At 45.7% G+C, this 19,275-nt stretch overlaps 1 protein-coding gene and 2 long non-coding RNA genes across 5 annotated transcripts; 1 reads left to right on the top strand and 2 right to left on the bottom strand.

The window, feature by feature from the left end:
* The first annotated feature begins 331 nt into the window (after window positions 1-331).
* On the top strand, window positions 332-11,659 carry LOC119213362 (protein NLRC3-like). Of its 3 annotated transcripts, none has more exons than XM_062560156.1 (13): window positions 332-455; window positions 1,192-1,317; window positions 1,406-1,519; window positions 1,823-1,936; window positions 2,240-2,353; window positions 3,310-3,388; window positions 3,485-3,701; window positions 3,826-5,629; window positions 5,727-5,900; window positions 7,637-7,810; window positions 8,132-8,305; window positions 10,669-10,715; window positions 10,882-11,659. In XM_062560156.1, the coding sequence occupies exons 2-13, from the start codon at window positions 1,229-1,231 to the stop codon at window positions 11,478-11,480; spliced, it is 3,699 nt and encodes a 1,232-aa protein (XP_062416140.1). In that variant the 5' UTR covers window positions 332-455; window positions 1,192-1,228; the 3' UTR covers window positions 11,481-11,659. The 3 variants fall into 3 exon arrangements, with proteins under 3 accessions (XP_062416140.1, XP_062416141.1, XP_062416142.1); XM_062560157.1 differs by having other exon boundaries at window positions 339-455; window positions 1,195-1,317; XM_062560158.1 differs by lacking the exons at window positions 332-455; window positions 1,192-1,317; window positions 1,406-1,519; window positions 1,823-1,936; window positions 2,240-2,353 and adding an exon at window positions 2,651-2,770.
* Window positions 11,660-12,333: 674 nt separating this feature from the next.
* Window positions 12,334-12,851, bottom strand: LOC134107891 (uncharacterized). The gene is made up of 2 exons (XR_009942871.1): window positions 12,636-12,851; window positions 12,334-12,437 (listed from the first exon to the last, which is right to left on the bottom strand). It is a non-coding gene; the product is annotated as an uncharacterized LOC134107891 (long non-coding RNA).
* A 5,741-nt stretch (window positions 12,852-18,592) lies between these two features.
* LOC134107898 (uncharacterized) lies at window positions 18,593-19,033 on the bottom strand. The gene is made up of 2 exons (XR_009942879.1): window positions 18,895-19,033; window positions 18,593-18,696 (listed from the first exon to the last, which is right to left on the bottom strand). It is a non-coding gene; the product is annotated as an uncharacterized LOC134107898 (long non-coding RNA).
* Window positions 19,034-19,275: the final 242 nt, after the last annotated feature.

The following is a 19,275-nucleotide window of genomic DNA, read 5'->3' as shown; positions in this document are numbered from 1 at the left end:
ATCCACTTTGGGGGTGTCGGGGGTTGCTGGAGGAATTAGTTTGTGTACTACATTGTCACATTTTACAGTATGCAACTAGGCATGCTTTATTAGTTCACTATTCATACCCACAATCCTTTTCACAGTAGATATGAGCCAGAGGGTTCAATGTGCCATGTTATAAAGTAGTAGGCCCCAGTTGAATACTGCATGTAACAACATGTAGTTTATCATTGAGGTAAAATGATTTGTCATGCACCTTAACACTGATACGTGGCAAAGTTGTCCGGCCTCTACAAGAAACTCATCCCAATCAGTCAGACTTTGGACTTTTTATGGTACAGGACTGGGTTAAAGGATAATAAGCTGCCTCACTTCACGTCGTCTGGAAGTTGAAGTGAAGCACGAAGCTATTTTTCTATACAGACCTGCTGAGAACAGGAAAGAGCTGCACTCTGTTCATGGCTACAAGCTCAGTAAGTAGTTCTGTGATTGGTTGAATGACATCATTGAAGGCTGTGAACGTGTGATTATTCAAAGCTGCTTTCAAAAATCGTATCTGGGCAACGAGATGGCCACCTGTGTGAGCAGGCAGAGAGAAGCTGCTGTTAGTTTGAATGTGATGAAGAAGATGAGCTCAGCCTGAGATGTGGTCTGTGAGGACTGTTACTGATGAGGAAGGGAAGGTGGCAGACGAAGGAGCAGTAGGATCCAGCAGGCACCAGAGAGCTCACCTGGCCCTTTGTATCTGTACTGAGACACACGCCATTTGATTTCACCTGCTGATTTAAACTCTTAAGACCACAAGGCTTCATGATCATTTCTGTATCTGCTTTAAACACATTTAGTACATTTTTATAGTGTTTGATTGTGTTTGTTTTCTTTAGTGTTGTTTTTTTTCGCTCATCGATCACCAGGTTGGAGTCCACCTTTTATGAACTGATCCCGTGTTTTCATATCTTAGTAACAAGGGCTGTGTTATACTGCACTTTGAAGGGAGACCAAGATGGGAAACATCACATCTCCATGTGGTGAAAGTTGATTAATAACTATCTAAAACTATTTATTTATAGGCATTTAAGAGCATTCAAAATTACGTCTTTTGAAATGGTAACACGATGGTAACAGTTTTAGTATTAATGAGAAATAATGTAGGTGAATGAGCTTTGGGTGTTTGTCGTATGCAGAAAAATAATGTGTAAGCTCTCCCAGCAGGTTGTGGTGTTTGTGTGACGGTGTGGACTCTGGTATGAATCAGGGTGAGGACCAAGACGAGGGAGGCCCTCCCTCTCAAGAAACTCTGTGTGGGGAACATGACAGCCAGACCAAAGCTCAAAGGTGAGAAAACCATCTCCAACTGTCCTCCACACTTCTCCATGTCCCAACGTCTTTGATTCACTGACTCTGATTCTACATGTGTGACCAGGATCCATCCGAGACCACAAGCTGGAGCTGAACCCAGCTGTGTTTCCATGAAGAGTAACTGGTCTATGGACCGGCCTATAAACTACAAAGATGGTTGTCCTGATGTTGATGGAAGGTGAGGATCTCACGCTAATGATGAGGTGTTTCTCTTAGACGGTGTTGGGGGTTCTGGGTGGCTGGCACCAGGGCCCTTCTGCAGTGTACAGGGAAACAGGGAGAGCTACATTGAGGGCTTGGTGAGAGCTGTTGATTGATTCGCAATGGAATCAGCAGGACCAGAAGACCTAAACCACTAAAGGTCCAGTCATGTGGTCCATATCCAGACATCACTTCATGGACCTTTACCTTGTTTTGGTCTCTGTGAGGACAAACACCATGTGAGCTGATGGTTAATCATGATGTAATCTCACTCTTTCAGTTCATATCAGCAGAGAAGAAAGTCTTCTGAACCCAGCTGTGTTTCCATGAAGAGTAACTGGTCTATGGACCGGCCTATAAACTACAAAGATGGTTGTCCTGATGTTGATGGAAGGTGAGGATCTCACGCTAATGATGAGGTGTTTCTCTTAGACGGTGTTGGGGGTTCTGGGTGGCTGGCACCAGGGCCCTTCTGCAGTGTACAGGGAAACAGGGAGAGCTACATTGAGGGCTTGGTGAGAGCTGTTGATTGATTCGCAATGGAATCAGCAGGACCAGAAGACCTAAACCACTAAAGGTCCAGTCATGTGGTCCATATCCAGACATCACTTCATGGACCTTTACCTTGTTTTGGTCTCTGTGAGGACAAACACCATGTGAGCTGATGGTTAATCATGATGTAATCTCACTCTTTCAGTTCATATCAGCAGAGAAGAAAGTCTTCTGAACCCAGCTGTGTTTCCATGAAGAGTAACTGGTCTATGGACCGGCCTATAAACTACAAAGATGGTTGTCCTGATGTTGATGGAAGGTGAGGATCTCACGCTAATGATGAGGTGTTTCTCTTAGACGGTGTTGGGGGTTCTGGGTGGCTGGCACCAGGGCCCTTCTGCAGTGTACAGGGAAACAGGGAGAGCTCCATGGAGGGCTTGGTGAGAGCTGTTGATTGATTCGCAATGGAATCAGCAGGACTAGAAGACCTAAACCACTAAAGGTCCAGTCATGTGGTCCATATCCAGACATCACTTCATGGACCTTTACCTTGTTTTGGTCTCTGTGAGGACGAACACCATGTGAGCTGATGGTTAATCATGATGTAATCTCACTCTTTCAGTTCATATCAGCAGAGAAGAAAGTCCTCTGAACCCAGCTGTGTTTCCGTGAAGAGTAACTGGTCTATGGACCGGCCTATAAACTACAAAGATGGTTGTCCTGATGTTGATGGAAGGTGAGGGTCTCCTGCTAATGATGAGGGGTTTCTTTCAGACTGTAGTTGTGTCTCAAAGTCGCTAGGCTGCATGATTAAGGACGCATTCGTCGACCGCATACGCCACTCCTGCTGCGACTTGCCTGTCCCATTTTGTTGGCTCCTGCATATGCCGTCGAGGCACGCAGCCCCCCAGGAGCCGAATGGAGGACACATCGGATCGATCCTTTGTGATGCATTTTGTAAAGTGCTGTTTCATGACAATCATAACAGAAATCATCAATGTCTAACTAGTCTGTATGTGTTTGAGTATGATTAACTGCTAACATTTTCAGACATAAACACAATGTGAGCTATTTCCTCCACTGAGTTGATCAGGAGGAGTAACATCTTGAGCTCGATGCCCATTTCTGGAGACAGATGCCTGAGACTGGCTAAACAGCATCTTGCGTTTTTACAATGATCAATCATGACAGAAGCACATTTATTTTAACCAATTGTTTTATTGGTGTTGATGGTACAATCACCATGTGAGCTGAAGGTTCATGATTCCTCCACAGAGAGGACCAGGAGAGCTCAGAGGTTCCAACAGGTCTGTCCGCCCAACAGCATCAAACACACCTGGACTCCATCTTTAAGGTGTGTACATCTACAACTACAATTACATCTTAGTTTACAATCATTTCAATGCTCCATGGTTTAAGTTTGTGTCATTCATAGAATATTATGTTCCAGCTGCTGGAGGAGAACATCCTCACTTTTGTGAAGAATGAGCTGAAGAAGATCCAGAAGGTTGTAACTTCAGATTACCCAGAATGGAGGGTAGGTGAGGAGGTGCTGGATGGTGAGGATGAAGAGCAGAAGAGGAGCAGCAGAGAGGCCTTTTGGAAGATCTCAGTGCACTTCCTGCAGAGAATGAAGCAGCAGGAGCTGGCTGACCGTCTGCAGAGCAGTAAGAGACTAATGTCTCAAGAGATGGACTAGAAAATATTCATAGAGTCTAGACTTTGACGAAAGGACAACGAAGTTGAAACCTATTCTTTTACTCATTGATCTTCTTTGTTGTCTCCATTCAGGCCTTCTTGCTGCAGTTTGTCAGCGGGAACTCAAATCTAACCTAAGGAAGAGGTTCCAGTGTGTGTTTGAGGGAATCGCTAAAGCAGGAAATCCAACCCTTCTGAATCAGATCTACACAGGCCTTTACATCACAGAGGGGGGGACTGCAGAGGTCAATAAAGAACATGAGGTCAGACAGATTGAAACCGCATACAGAAAACCAGCCAGACCAGAAACAACCATCAGACAAGAAGACCTCCTTAAAACCTCAGCTGGAAGAGACAAACGAATCAGAACAGTGATGACTAAGGGAGTCGCAGGCATTGGGAAAACCGTTTTAACACAGAAGTTCACTCTGGACTGGGCTGAAGACAAAGACAACAAGGATATACAGTTCACATTTCCATTCACCTTCAGAGAGCTGAATGTGCTGAGAGAGAAGAAGTACAGCTTGGTGGAACTTGTTCATCACTTCTTCAGAGAAACAAAAGCTGCAGGAATCTGCAGGTTTGAAGAGTTCCAGGTTGTGTTCATCTTTGACGGTCTGGATGAGTGTCGACTTCCTCTGGACTTCCACAACAATGAGATCCTGACTGATCTCACAGAGTCCGCCTCAGTGGATGTGCTCCTCACAAACCTCATTAGGGGCAAACTGCTTCCATCTGCTCGCCTCTGGATAACCACACGACCTGCAGCAGCCAATCAGATCCCTCCTGAGTGGGTTGGCAGGGTGACAGAGGTCAGAGGGTTCACGGACCTCCAGAAGGAGGAGTACTTCAGGAAGAGATTCAGAGATGAGGAGCAGGCCAGCAGGATCATCTCTCACATAAAGACCTCACGAAGCCTCCACATCATGTGCCACATCCCTGTCTTCTGCTGGATCACTGCTACAGTTCTGGAGGAGGAGTTAAAGACCAGAGAGGGAGGAGACCTGCCCAAAACCCTGACTGAGATGTATGTCCACTTTCTGGTGGTTCAGTCCAAAGTGAAGAAGGTCAAGTATGATGGAGGAGCTGAGACGGATCCACACTGGAGTCCAGAGAGCAGGAAGATGATCAAGTCTCTGGGAAAACTGGCATTTGATCAGCTGCAGGAAGGCAACCTGATCTTCTATGAATCCGACCTGACAAAGTGTGGCATCGATATCAGAGTAGCCTCAATGTACTCAGGAGTGTTCACTCAGATTTTTAGAGAGGAAAAAGGCCTCTACCAAGACAAGGTGTTCTGCTTTGTCCATCTGACTGTTCAGGAGTTTCTGGCTGCGCTTCATACCCATCTGACCTTCATCAATTCCGGTGTCAATCTACTGTCAGAAAAACAAACAACCTGCTTGGTGTCTACAGTCTCTAAAGACAAAGCTAAACCAAAACATTTCTACCAGAGTGCTGTGGACAAGGCCACACAGAGTCCTAATGGACACCTGGACCTGTTCCTCCGTTTCCTCTTGGGTCTTTCAATAGAGACCAATCAGACTCTCCTACAAGGTCTGCTGACACCGACAGAGAGTAGCGCAGAGACCAATCAGAGAACAGTCCAGTACATCAAGCAGAAGATCAGTGAGAGTGAATCTTCAGAGAAAAGCATCAATCTGTTCCACTGTCTGAATGAACTGGATGATGGTTCTCTAGTGGAGGAGATCCAACAGGCCCTTACTTCAGGATATCTCTCCACAGATAAACTGTCTCCTGCTCAGTGGTCAGCTCTGGTCTTCATCTTACTGTCATCAGAAGAAGATCTGGAGGTGTTTGACCTGAAGAAGTACTCTGCTTCAGAGGAGGCTCTTTTGAGGCTGCTGCCAGTGGTCAAAGCCTCCAACAAAGCTGTGTAAGTACAATGAGTGTTAGATTAATACATCAGAACATATGTAAATATGTTTCCCTTTTATACTTATTGTTCAGATTTTTCTTTATTGTTTCTGCAGACTGAGGGATTGCAACCTCTCAGAGAGAAGCTGTGAAGCTCTGTCCTCAGTTCTCAGCTCACAGTCCTCAAGTCTGAGAGAGCTGGATCTGAGTAACAACAACCTGCAGGACTCAGGAGTGAAGCATCTTTCTGCTGGACTAGAGACTCCACAATGTTTACTGGAAACTCTCAGGTCAGAAAAAAAGTCATACTTTTTAAATGTGTCTCTAAACTATCAGCTCCATAAATTGTAAAAAGAAAAAAACCCTGCTCATCAAGATTTCAAGATCAGATTCAGAAAAATCTATTTCACCAGGAAATAAACCAGAATTATGGAAATTAAGGCACAAAACTTGGGACTAAAAGCCCTTTTTGGGAATTAATGTTTGTTTCTATGACACATTGACATTTTATTACAGTCTTCTATGACCCTCTCCAGAGACGATGAGGTAAATGACTTGGCTGGTATCCCTCACATGAGGAATCTCTTCCAGCTTAAGAATTTCTATGGCGATGGTTGACTTGTTGCCATACCCTTTCTCCAAAACGTATTAATATACCTTCACAATTCTTGTAGGTTGAGGCCTGTTCAAATCATCCAGTTGGCTCTCATTGCCTTAGTAGGCGCTCCCAAAACTATCTTCCATCTGTGATATTCTCTTTTGCAGCCATTGAAGATGGTTGGCTTGATCTTCACAATTGGTGTTGCTGGTGTGAGCAGTGTTCCCAGCCTCCCACTTCCTGTGGCCAGCGTTTGTTCTGCAATTCTCTGTGCAGTTACAAATTCATCTTCTCTATGCTCAAGCGCAGGAATCCATTCCTTTCAAGCACTGGAGTGACCTCTTTTTTTGCTTTTCTAAGAGGTTAATGTGCACTGAATCACTCCAATTACCCTCTACAACAACATAATTTGCCTGATCACAGAAATGTTCTACTTCTAAAATTGCATCGGTACCTTGACTACAGGTTTGTGTGCAAAATCTTAAATTTAGAGAATTTTAATTCTATAAATTTAGCTTCATCTTCATTTTTCTGATCTTAATGTCACCCATTTGTTGCTTTTCAAGCCACACATCGTCTTCTTCGTCTAGGGATTTAATGTCAGCCAACGGTCCAATACTGTAGTCACCATTGGAATCAAGCAGTTGTCTAAAGAAGTTTAAAAAAGTGAACTTCTCCTTTAGCTCTTACACGTACCGCTTATCCCTCTAGAAATGAAGTTGGCCTTCTGGGGTGCTGCTTTCTGCAGTGGTCCTCTCTTTTGAGCTGCTTGCCCAGTGCGTCTTCTGCCATCTTAAATTGCTCTACATACACTGCCTTTCTCTGGATATCTGAAGTCAAGGCTGCATTGCGGGGTTTTCAACTGTCCAGTTCTTGGATTTATTTTAACTCCAGCCCAACTTGGATTGACCTGGAAGCCCAAAGAACGAATCAAAAAACTCTTTCCAACTTAGATTTGAAGTCTACTTTTCCTAAGTCATTGTCTGGTTGGCCCTCTCTCTGCTAAGATGTTTGCTTAGACCCACTATTCACAGGTGTGCAGATTTAAAAAAAAATGAGCATCCTGCACTGGCCTGCTGGTGGTGCATTCTGGGAGTTGCAGTTTTTTGTTACCTCAACAACTTCAACTCGAGCTCCTGGTTTTTAACAAATCCCGGAAGGTCACACCAGTTTTTTTAAGCCTCTGGTTGCTCTTCAATGGGAAGAAAAAAAAAAAATCACTTCGTGCTTCACTTCAAAAACCATCCTGTTGTTCCGCTTATTTAGACTTTGTGATGTTATGTATATATAATCAATGAATGAAAAGAAGAGGTGGGAAAGAGACTGAAGTGACAATTTGCTGAAAGTTTATTTCCGATTCAGAACATAAACAGATGCAGATTCAGCGCCAATCTAAACTGACTTTCTTGTTGATTGTTGTTTCTTCAGACTGACGGACTGTAACCTCTCAGAGAGAAGCTGTGAAGCTCTGTCCTCAGTTCTCAGCTCCCAGTCTTCTAGTCTGAAAGAGTTGGATCTGAGTACCAACAGTGTGCAGGATTCAGGAGTGAAGCTGCTGTCTATTGGACTGGGGAGTCCACACTGTGGACTGGAGACTCTCAGGTCAGGATTTAATCAATGGCCACTTGGTGTCTCTATTTACATCAATGGTACATTTCTCAACCTTATGAGAATATTTCTCAAATTTTGTAAATATGTTCATAAACATGTGCTGTAGAGTTTATTTTTATTATGTTACAAATATATATATTGGAGATTTGCATGTTGTCAGATTGTTGATGTACATTAGCGGGTTTTGACAGGTTGGTAATAATGGTAATGTGACCCCTCATTAGCCAACTTTATGTCAGTACTTCAGTGACCTTCCAGCCCTAACAGCTCCCTCGGATCATGTGACATGTGTGTTGTTTTGTTTGTTTACAGGCTCTCAGGCTGTCTGATCACAGAAAAGGGCTTTGATTATCTTGCCTCAGCTCTGAGCTCCAACCCCTCCCATTTGAGGGATCTGGACCTGAGCTACAATCATCCAGGAGACTCAAGAATAGGGCTGCTGTCTGATGGACTGGCGAATCCACACACTAAACTGAAAAATCTCAGGTATGAAGAGGCCTGCTGCAGTCAATGAGTCAGATGAAGGAGGTAGAGCTACAAACCTTTTATCTGTCCCACTGTCAGCCTAGTTAATATGACCCTTACACACCAAGCAGACCTTTAACTACCAGATACTCATCAAACAGTGTCCCACATCAGACCATCAATACAGACAGAGGTAGTTAGTAGAGTTGAGCCGGATACTCGGCTGAAACGAGTATCCGGTACGGATAAAGCACTTTTGCCGAGTACGAGTATTATACGAGTAATTTGAGTTAATATCTGTGCTCGGATTGAATAAAAGTCCTCATTGGGTAGCTGTCTGTGTCTGCGTTCTGTGATAGGCTAGTCACAGTGCCCCTCCCCTACACAAACTGTTTATTGTGTTGCTGTGTCCCGCTCGGCTCACTCATACACAGAACTCCTCTCTCCCTCCCTCAGTCATCAGGTTCGCGGGTCTTTCCCGATAAATTTAGGTAGGATTTCTTCGGCTTCAGGTTTATTTTTTTTTACTTCGGTTTGTTGTTCTTAACTAGTAGAGTAGAGGTAAACGTGGGGCTTGTTAAGACGTGGTGCTTAAGAATGCGACTTCCGTTGCGTCTCCGCCTGTCGGAGATTTTTTTTTTCAGTCGGCTCTAACCAGTTTTTTATTTTTTTATTTCACGCACTGACCTCTCTCTCGCTCCCTCCCTCTACCTCTCATCAGAGTTTTTTTTACCGTCTGCTGGATCTCTTCACGCACTCAGTGTCTGACGTTGACTAGTTGTGTTAATTTGTAATATTAATATTTAGTTATTTAAGCCACACACACACTTCCCCTCTCTCTCTCATTATCATTAGTGATACAGAATAATGAGTGATGAACATAAATGAAAGAATACTGTTTTAACCGCAGAAATGCGTCAGTACAGTACACTGTTTTTCAAGATCATGTATGATTGGTCATATAACCTGTTAATCAAGCTCCCTACGAAGGGTCAATTGCATGCTTAAAAAAAAAAAGCATAACGGTTAAAGCCCAGCTCATTTCAAGACATCCCGACAACTTACGGGTTAAATCCTTCATACTTTCGGGTTAGGCCCCGCCCAATCCGAGTACTGATACGGATACAGATAATTCACATGGTTCAACAGATACAGATAATGCTGTACTCGATCATTTCTAGTAGTTAGACAATAGTGGCCAGAATGAGGGATAGGTAATAAAATGCTAGTTTCTCTGGAGCCTTGTTTGGGCAATATAAGAGGACAATGATGCATCCTGACACATTAACAGACATCCTGGTGGGTTGTTATGAGTCAACGTCTCATAACAACCCACCCATAACACTGCAGGTTTGTGTCCTCTTAACAAGTTGGATGTTTAGATGCTTGTCATCTGCCTCCTGTTTGTATTTATGTCCAGACATTATTATTAAAAACAGTCAAAGTAACCTCTGTTCAAAACGTCTTGATGGATCATCACAGTAGGAATGTTCAGCTTTATCTGGTTTTAGTTGCTTGTGAACCAGTTTCCTAGAAGCTAAGAGTGGACTTGTTGAAACTACAAGTGGCAGTTCTAGGTCACAGACGCACAGAGAAGAACTAACAGCTAACCTTGTCTGTCAGAGCCTAAAGAGGTTTGTTTAGCACTGGACCAAAATTAGATCCGCGTGTAGATTCCATGCACAGCCACATCTGGTCGTGAATGAGGAGAAGTTTAAAAGGGTGGCGCGAAAGATCCAAAAGATGCTGCATGTTTGACGCGAAAAAACGAAAGAGAAGCGAAAGTTTAAATATTTCATGTCCTCAGTTCTTTGGGGTGAAAAAAGGCAGTGTTGCAGTTAAACCCTTTGTACCTACAACCCCCCCCCCCCAAACACACACACACACGCACACTTCCTTCATCAGAGGGTTTGTGGTTCTGATTTTAGCCTCCTTTACTTTTGAGAGACAGCAGTCTCACAAAAAAATAGGTTGCTTTTCACGACCTAACACACAACAATGCAATACTTCTGTATTGACAGAGCAGCATTTTGCAGCTAAAGACACAAATGTTCCCCTCAGGAGGTAGTGGAGACCAAAAACAGAGCTAAAAGAGATAGAATAGTGGACTTCCATGTGTCGGGTGACAAAGACTCTTGAAGAACCATCATGTTGAAATATATCACTGCTGGATGTGGAAGCAGCTGGTTGATCATGTTATTATAACACTGATAACATTAGATCATAAATAAGTCAATATAATGAGCTCTGGTGATCGGCCTATCAGAAGAAGCTCCACGGAAGTAAAAAAAGAATACAAGCCGATTAAAAAGTGGTCCGTGTGAATGAATGTGATGAATCATGTCCATGTCTCCATGATGCTCTAACCCCCTTTTTCCTTTCAGGGTGGAGCCTGCTGGAGTGCAATGGTTCAGACCAGGTCTGAGGAAGTGTAAGTGTGGCTTTATTTATTATTTTAATTTTATCCATGAAAAAAAAGCAGCACACATGCAACCATCTTGACAGAGTGATATCACTCATTCAATGTAATAAAAGTGTCAATAGACTAACACATGATCAATCACTGCAGCTGTATGGTGTCTTGTTCTCTTCATCAGATTCCTGTGAACTCACGATCGACACAAACACAGTATACAGCGAACTCAAACTGTCTGACAACAACAAGAAGGTGACACATGTCAAGGAGGATCAGTCATATCCTGATCATCCAGAGAGATTTGACCTCAGGCCTCAGCTGCTGTGTAGAACTGGTTTGACTGATCACAGTTACTGGGAGGTTGAGTGGAGAGGAAGGGTTAATATATCAGTGAGTTACAGAGGAATTAGGAGGAAAGGAAACAGCTCCGACTGTTTGTTTGGATGGAATAATCAGTCCTGGAGTCTGATATGCTCGGAAGATGGCTACTATGTCCGTCACAATACGAAAGAAACACCCATCACCACCACCACCCCCTCCTCCCCCTTTGGGAGAGTAGCAGTGTATGTGGACTATACTGCTGGATCTCTGTCTTTCTACAGAGTCTCTTCTGGAACACTGACCCACCTCCACACCTTCAACACCACATTCACTAAACCTCTTTATCCCGGGTTTGGTTTCTGGTTCCTGCCCAGTTCGGGCTCCTCAGTGTCTCTGTGCTTGATGCAGGAGGGAGAGTCTCCTCCTGGTAGAGAACCTTCCTCTCTGCTCACCAGATAATTAAGTCTGTACAGGATGCCAGTTCATGTAAATGTAGATGCAGCTGGAGCAGGTGAGGGGTACAGAGCTCTCTTGGACTTGATGTTGTTGTTGTTGCAGAAGGAAGTTTTAAAGAGCTCAGCGAGGTGTTTTTAATGCTCAATTTAAAAAAATGTATTTCAAATTGTGTATAGACAAAAACAAATCTAAAAAAAAATTAGCACGGATGAAGAAATAAATGACCTAATCTGAACATCTCTGCTGTATTTCATTGTACGGAACAAATCTGAAATGTTTTTTTTTTTTTTTACAAGACTGATAATGGATTAAGACTTTTCCCAAATAAGCACACTTTATATGACCATAATAATCTATGTTCAAAAGTTTATTGTTTCCTTTTTATGAAGCTAGTTTAGCACAGTGAATAAATACTCAGACGCAGAGTTCTCAGCAGAACCTGGATTCAAAAACTGTAGTTTACATTTTTTTCATTGTCTTACAATAAGTGAAAAAAGTTGGAACAGACCCAGAACAGAGAAATCAAGTAGTACAATTTCTTTAAGAAGGCTAAACTTAAATGTGCCATGTTAAGTGGGTACAAATATATTTTTAGTTTGTGTCTGAAGCTGTAAAGGCTCGTTGTGATTCAACTCGGCTCCTTCTTGCAATAATAATTCTCAAATAATTCAACTTTTGGTCACTAATGTCTTTGGATGGACACATGGAATAAAATGATACTGGTTATTGTAACACTCCAAGGTAAAGTATGCTAAATTAATATGCTTCCTGTTGGGGATTCGCCCCCCGGAGATGCTGTTTGTTGTAGGACATTGACCACTACAGGGTTCCGGTCAGAGAACACGCGGACATCTGGTTGTTTTATACCCTTCTGTATTTACCCGTTGTAGGCTTACAGATTAGTTGACAGAAGGAGTTACATAGTGGACAGTAAGATGACCGTAAAGATGGATGGAGTTTCTGAAATAAACACAGAAACAAATTACAAACTGAATAATGCAGGCTCGCTAGCCAGATTAGCCACTTAGCTCAACATTGAGCGATTATGGAACGACTACATTACAGAAATAACACTGACAGTGAACACAGTAAACACACATAAGCTAACAGGCTTAACAGTGTGAGCAGATGAGTACAAATTGAGGCAACATAACTTACATCATCAATGACTCGATCTAACGGATCTACTGTCCGTGTCGCGTAGCGTGTATTCGCGGTACCGGAAGCGGAAACAACATGCGCTGTCAAAATAAAACTTCAAAATAAAAGCATCGACATTCTCCCGTGAAGAATTCACAACAGCCGCCCCCACATTTGAACAGCAAATGTGTAATAACGGGAATTCTTCATGCAGCATTAGCATCATCCTTGAACTCAGGGAGCTGGATTAGACGAGCTACCGGCTACCGATCCCTTCGACCTCTACTAAGGTTGTGTGGAGGACATCTTCAGAGACTGACTGGCTCCCAACTGCCACTTGAAGGCCGGCCTTTATGGAACGGACCTCTCTTTCCCATACTCCACCAAAGTGGGGGGCACTAGGTGGGTTGAACTTGAAGTCGATCTGGTACTCCGTCAGGTGTTCCTTCAGCCGTGGTTCCATGGCTGCGAAAGCCTCACGAAGTTCCCGTTCAGCACCACGGAAATTAGTACCGCAGTCGGAGAGTAACTCTTTCGGTCTGCCTCGCCTCGCGATGAACCGCCGAAGAGCAAGAAGGAAGGCGTCTACATCCAGAGAGTTGAGAAGTTCTATGTGGATGCCGCGGGTTGTGAGACACTTAAAGATGGCGCCCCAGCGCTTCTCCGTCCTCCTGCCTATTTTGACCAGGTAAGGGCCAAAACAGTCGACGCCTGTTGAATAGAAAGGTGGGCAGAGAAGCCGCAGGCGCTGTGGTGGCAGGTCCGCCATCTGCGGGACCTTAGGTTGAGCTCGCCAGCGTTGACAGGATGGACACTTGAGTTGATGTTGTCTAACAGCTTGTCGTCCTCGCAAGATCCAATACTGCCTTCGTAATTCTGCATACACCCGCTCCGTACCTGGATGTAGCAGACGTTCATCCATGTGTTTGATAAGGAGTTTTGTTGCTGGGTGCTTTGGATCGAGAACAATCGGATGGATCTCTCCCAGGCTTGTGTTCTGCAACCTTCGCAGCCTCCCTCCTACTCGAACCAAACAGGTTAAAGGGTCCCATTCTGGGGCCAGGCTCACCAGGCGACTGTGGTTTGGCACAGGTTTCTGTGCTTTGAGAGCGGTGACCTCCTCTGGGAAGCTATGGGCTTGAGACCTCCTCAGCAGAAGGGTCTCCGCTTCCTGAGGGTTTGCAGCTTGGTGATTTCTCAAACCCTGGGCCGCCCCTTGAGCCTTCTGGCTTGCTTGGCGAGTGGCTTCCACCAGGTCGGTCCACATACTGAACTGAGCAGCATCAGGAAGATTGTCATTAGGTTCCACTGTTGTGAGGCCGCAGAATGTGATGCCCTTTAGTTCGGTTGAAGTCACTGCTGTAGTCTGCTCAGGCTTCTTTGGCCAGTGTTCAGTGCTCTGCTTTAGGAACGGCGGCCCTTGACTCCAACGACCTGGCTCCATCAGCTCCAAGAGAGTCTTACCCCGGCTTATATCGTCGGCTGGGTTGCTCCGGGTGTCCACGTACCTCCAGGCTTGTCGATCAGTAAGTTCCTGAATCTCAGATATGCGGGTTCCGACGAACACCTTATATCTACAAGAGTCTGATTGGAGCCATTCCAGTACCGTGGTGGAGTCAGTCCAGAGGATTGTCTGACGGATAGTGAGCGTGATCTCGGTCTCTACCAGCTTGGCCAATTGAGCTCCTGCTAGCGCAGCGCAGAGCTCCAAGCGTGGTATGGTCTGTTGCCTCTTGGGGGCTACTCGTGACCTAGCCATCACAAAGGATGTGTGAATGTCGCCTGCTACCTGTACTGTGAGGTAGGCCACCGCTCCATATGCTCTCTCGGACGCGTCGCAGAAGACATGGAGTTCGTACTCTGCGTCCGCCTCTTCCACAGAGACTGGCGAGTAACATCGGGGAATGGATACCGTGCTGAGGTGCTGTAGCTCTTTTTCCCATGTTTCCCAGGCTTGTTGGAGGCCTGTGGGCAGGTCCGGGTCATCCCAGCCTCTCTGTTTGGACCACAGCTGCTGAATGAGTACCTTGGCACGTGTAGTGAAAGGCACAATGAACCCCAAAGGATCATATTGGCTGGCCAGTACCTGATATGCTGTCCTCATGGTCAACGCTGCATGTTGAATGGGACGATATTGATAGCCAAGGGTGTCAGCAGCACAGTTCCACTTAAGACCCAAGGCCGGCTCTAGCGGGTCTGTCCTGTTTTGGCTCAGCCATTGCTCTGTAGCAGAGGACCTAGCCTCAGTCGGAAGATGAGCTACCACTGAAGGTTGATTACTGGCCCACTGTCTGAGGTCGAACCCTCCGTCTGCGAGTAAAGAACGCAATTGGTTGATTCTGTGTGTGGTGGCAGGCACGTTAGGGAGGCTTTCAAGGCAGTTGTCCACATAAAAACTCTGTTGCACTGACTGCAGAGCATCAGGATAACTCGCTTGTTGATTCCGGACGTGTTGCTGTAAAGCGAAAATGGCACAGCACGGGCTGCTCGTTGTGCCAAATGGCAGCACCTGCCATTCGTACACATCTGGTGGGTTCTCGCTGTGCATGTCTCTCCAGATGAACCGGAGGAGTGATCGGTCCTCAGGCAGAAGACGAACCTGATGAAACATTGCCCGGATGTCTCCACTCACAGCAACCGAATGCTGTCTGAATCGTAGAAGGACACCTAGTAGCGAAGGTCCCAGAGTGGGTCCAGGCAGCAGCTGGTCATTCATTGAGGAACCCTGATGACTGTAAGAGCAGTTGAAGACCAGCCTTGACTTTTGGTTATGACACACAAGGTGATGGGGGAGGTACCATGCCTCCTCAGATTGGTTCACTTCGTTAGGCAGAAGCCTTTTGACGTAACCGGCCCGGATGAGCTTGCCAATCTCCTCTGAATAGGTATCTGCCTTCTCCTGATCCTTCTTGAGTCGTTTCTCTGTGGCTCGCAATTGAGCTATGACAGAATGAGTTGTACTGTTCAGTTTAGGGGCTCCTCTTCTTCTCAGGAGAGGGGTTGCATAGCGCTGAACTCCTTCAATGTTGACTCTCTGCGTCTTTGTTTCTAAGAGATTCATGGCTTCTTGGTCCTCACGGGAACGAACTACCAATTTCTCGTTGCGAAACGGCAGGACGTCGAGTTGCCATAACTTCTCCACATTTCGGCACAGGAGGTCATTGGGAGGAACAACTGTGGTGAAAAGACATTGCTCCACTTTAGTTTCCTGAGATCCACACCGTTCGGCGCCTTGCAAAGCCCATCCAAGGGCGGTATGGATGGCAACAGGTCCGCTGTTAGCTCCTCTACGTACCGGCTTTGTGGCAGTAATCAGATGTACATGATCTGATCCAAGCAGCACCATTGGACTGGCATTAAAGAAAGGCTTCAGTGGGATTCCTCGCAGGTGAGCATGTCGTCTTTGGAGTGTTTGTGTGGGGTAAGTCTGCTCTACTAGGTCTAGGCCTGCAGCTGTAAATGCTCCCTGTACTTTGTAGCACCTTTGTGGGTTATCTTTGGGGGAAATTTCGAAGTTGACCGTTGACCCTTGTAGCTGTGTAATGTCTGTCCGCACTGTGCGTAAGGTAAGCGTCTCAGACTCACCGGTCAGCTGGAGCTGCTGGACTGCTTCTGGTAGGATGATAGTCCTCTGTGCACCATCATCTAGGATAGCAAAGGTCTCCATAGACTTGTGCTTGTTGTGCAGCAGGACGGGAACAACTTTCAGCAATACTCTGCTCGATGTGATGCTGGGTGTCAGGTAGATTCTGCTTTCTGTGGCTCCTGACTGTGGGATGTTGGATCGATGCTGTGCTACACCGTGGAGAACTTGGAGATGAATACCATTGCAGTCACTACAGGGTTTCTTGAGGTTGCACGACTCAGGCGCATGAGATCGTGCACATTTCCAGCAGCGCCCGCCGTCTGCTATCCACTTGTCCAGATCAACTGTAGACTGCTCAGTGATACTGCGACAGCGACTGATATAATGCTCTTTGCTGTCACAGAAGAGACATTGTATCTTGAATGGTTTCTTGGATTGTGTGAAGTTATTAGAAGGTCTCTGCGGAGGGGGCCCTGTACTGTGATATACAGCGGCACCTTGACCTCTGTTCTTTGGGATGATCTTCTCCCTTCCTGTAACTTGGGGTTGTCCGGTTTGGTAGCGCTGCACTAATCTGTTGGACAAGCGCTGCTGTTGAGCTTTGCCTTGAAGCCATCCATTTAGATCTTGCAGGTTGTAGGGGTTGATACTCGTGCTATTCAGCTTTCCCTGCATCTGTAGATACTCAATAAACCCGTCCCTGTGGTACTTGGGTAGCTTACTGAGTAAGCGGTCAACATGAGAGCAGCAGTTTAGCTCCATGCCTTTGGGTCCTTCTAGGGAGAGCAGCATACTCACCAGAAGGTGAACTCGTAGGGCGAAACTCTGGAAAGTGTGGGCATCACCAGGCTTCACATCTGGGGTGGTCAGAATGGCTGCTATCTCGCTTTGTGCCAGCTGGTGTGGCTGACCATACTGTAACTGCAGGGCTTGCATAGTTGCTGAGTATGGATTTGGATGGTGACGACAGGACTGACCAATCATCTGCGCTTCGGGCAGTTTAAGATGTTCAAGTAGTACATGGTATTTGTACTTTTCAGACAGTTCTGAATGGGGCTCAAGCAGGTTATCTATAGCCAGCTTCAGGTTAGCAAACTCCTTTTCGCTGTCAATGGAGAAGTCTGGGATTTTGGGTGTTGGTACACCATATGCGGAGCGGTGTGGCAACCCCGGGCTGTATGGGATCCCTGTCTGACCTGATGGCAGATGCATCTGATGAGCTGAATATGAGTTATCCCTCGGGACAGATAGAGTCTGCTGAGGTGGTGGAATTAATGAAGGCAATGTAGCATACTGAGGTGGGCCATGGCTGTAAAGGGCGTGAGGTATCACTTGTGGTGAGTGGTGACGTTGTGCTTCTGGATGGCTGTAGGAGACTGCTGCAGGCTCATGTATCGGAGCCGTAGCACTCAACTGTCCACATACTCGTCTTGCATCACCACAGGGGGGAGGTAGCTCTGAAGCGTGAGACTGCAGTGGTTCTGGCCTGGTAGAGCTCTGCTGGACCCGAGTAGGTGTCATCATACCTGATGAAATTACAGAATACGAGGAACCCCAACGATCTGATTGGGCTGGAAGCACTGGGGTAAACACAGAATTTTGTCTCAGTTCACCTGCTATAGGGGTGTAGGTTCTAACCTCAGTCTCTGCCTCTGGTCTCCCAAACATATGTCCTGGTATGGTGCTGCCAGCCTGAGGTTCAACGTCCCTGGTCCGCTCTTCTGGCGGTGAAACCAAGTAGCTGGGGGAGATGAGGAGTCGATGAGGTTGAAGCACGGGAGACGAGGGTGTTGATGGTGGTGAGGCGCTTTTCCTGCTGTCATTATCCTCCTCGATCTCTTCTTCTCTCATGAAGGAAGCGATGTGCTCCAGCAGCTCCTGACGACGGCGACGGCGGAGTTCATACTGCTGGAGTTTATGTGTTAGCTTAACCACTTCAGCATCTTCCTCCTTCTCATTCCTAGAGATGGATTTGACGAGTCGTTTTAGTGAAGTGGTGTTCAGCATGTCATCAGAGTTGGTATAGTGTGAGACTGCGCATTTGTCCGAAAAAGAGGCTGCATCCGCTCGGCTACCGTCCGCTGCGGCCGCTGCTCCTCTCTGCTCCTCTCTGCTCCTCTGTCGTGTGGGAGGAAAGGGCAGGTCGCTGTGGATTATAGGCAAGGACGTAGTCCTCAAGATGTTTAGGGACGCGATGATGTCTCACATGACTCTGTTGCTCTTCGTAATGAGGCTGATGAGTAAAACTTTCCCCAGATGCCATCTTCTGTAGTAGTCAATAAATCCGGCTCGAAGGACCATTTGTTGGGGATTCGCCCCCCGGAGATGCTGTTTGTTGTAGGACATTGACCACTACAGGGTTCCGGTCAGAGAACACGCGGACATCTGGTTGTTTTATACCCTTCTGTATTTACCCGTTGTAGGCTTACAGATTAGTTGACAGAAGGAGTTACATAGTGGACAGTAAGATGACCGTAAAGATGGATGGAGTTTCTGAAATAAACACAGAAACAAATTACAAACTGAATAATGCAGGCTCGCTAGCCAGATTAGCCACTTAGCTCAACATTGAGCGATTATGGAACGACTACATTACAGAAATAACACTGACAGTGAACACAGTAAACACACATAAGCTAACAGGCTTAACAGTGTGAGCAGATGAGTACAAATTGAGGCAACATAACTTACATCATCAATGACTCGATCTAACGGATCTACTGTCCGTGTCGCGTAGCGTGTATTCGCGGTACCGGAAGCGGAAACAACATGCGCTGTCAAAATAAAACTTCAAAATAAAAGCATCGACATTCTCCCGTGAAGAATTCACAACACTTCCCTCTGGGCTAGTATCAGATGCTTCTACTGTACGTATAACGACAGAACTTTAAGGAATGATTACCAGCAAAGAAAGACCACACAATAAAAGAACTGGAATCAGGGTGGAATTAGTATGAGCTATATTGTAGAAGTGAACCGACAAATCCATCTCTCTATCACAGAGAATGAAGAAACCTCAACAGCAATTTAAAATCAGACATGGCACCATGGAAGATTTAAGATATGGGATCC

Source organism: Pungitius pungitius, chromosome 21 (assembly GCF_949316345.1).
Source record: "Pungitius pungitius chromosome 21, fPunPun2.1, whole genome shotgun sequence".
Classification (NCBI taxonomy): Eukaryota; Metazoa; Chordata; class Actinopteri; order Perciformes; family Gasterosteidae; genus Pungitius; species Pungitius pungitius.
The sequence above is the reverse complement of the archived record's forward strand: the minus strand, read 5'-3'. Positions and strand labels throughout refer to the sequence as shown.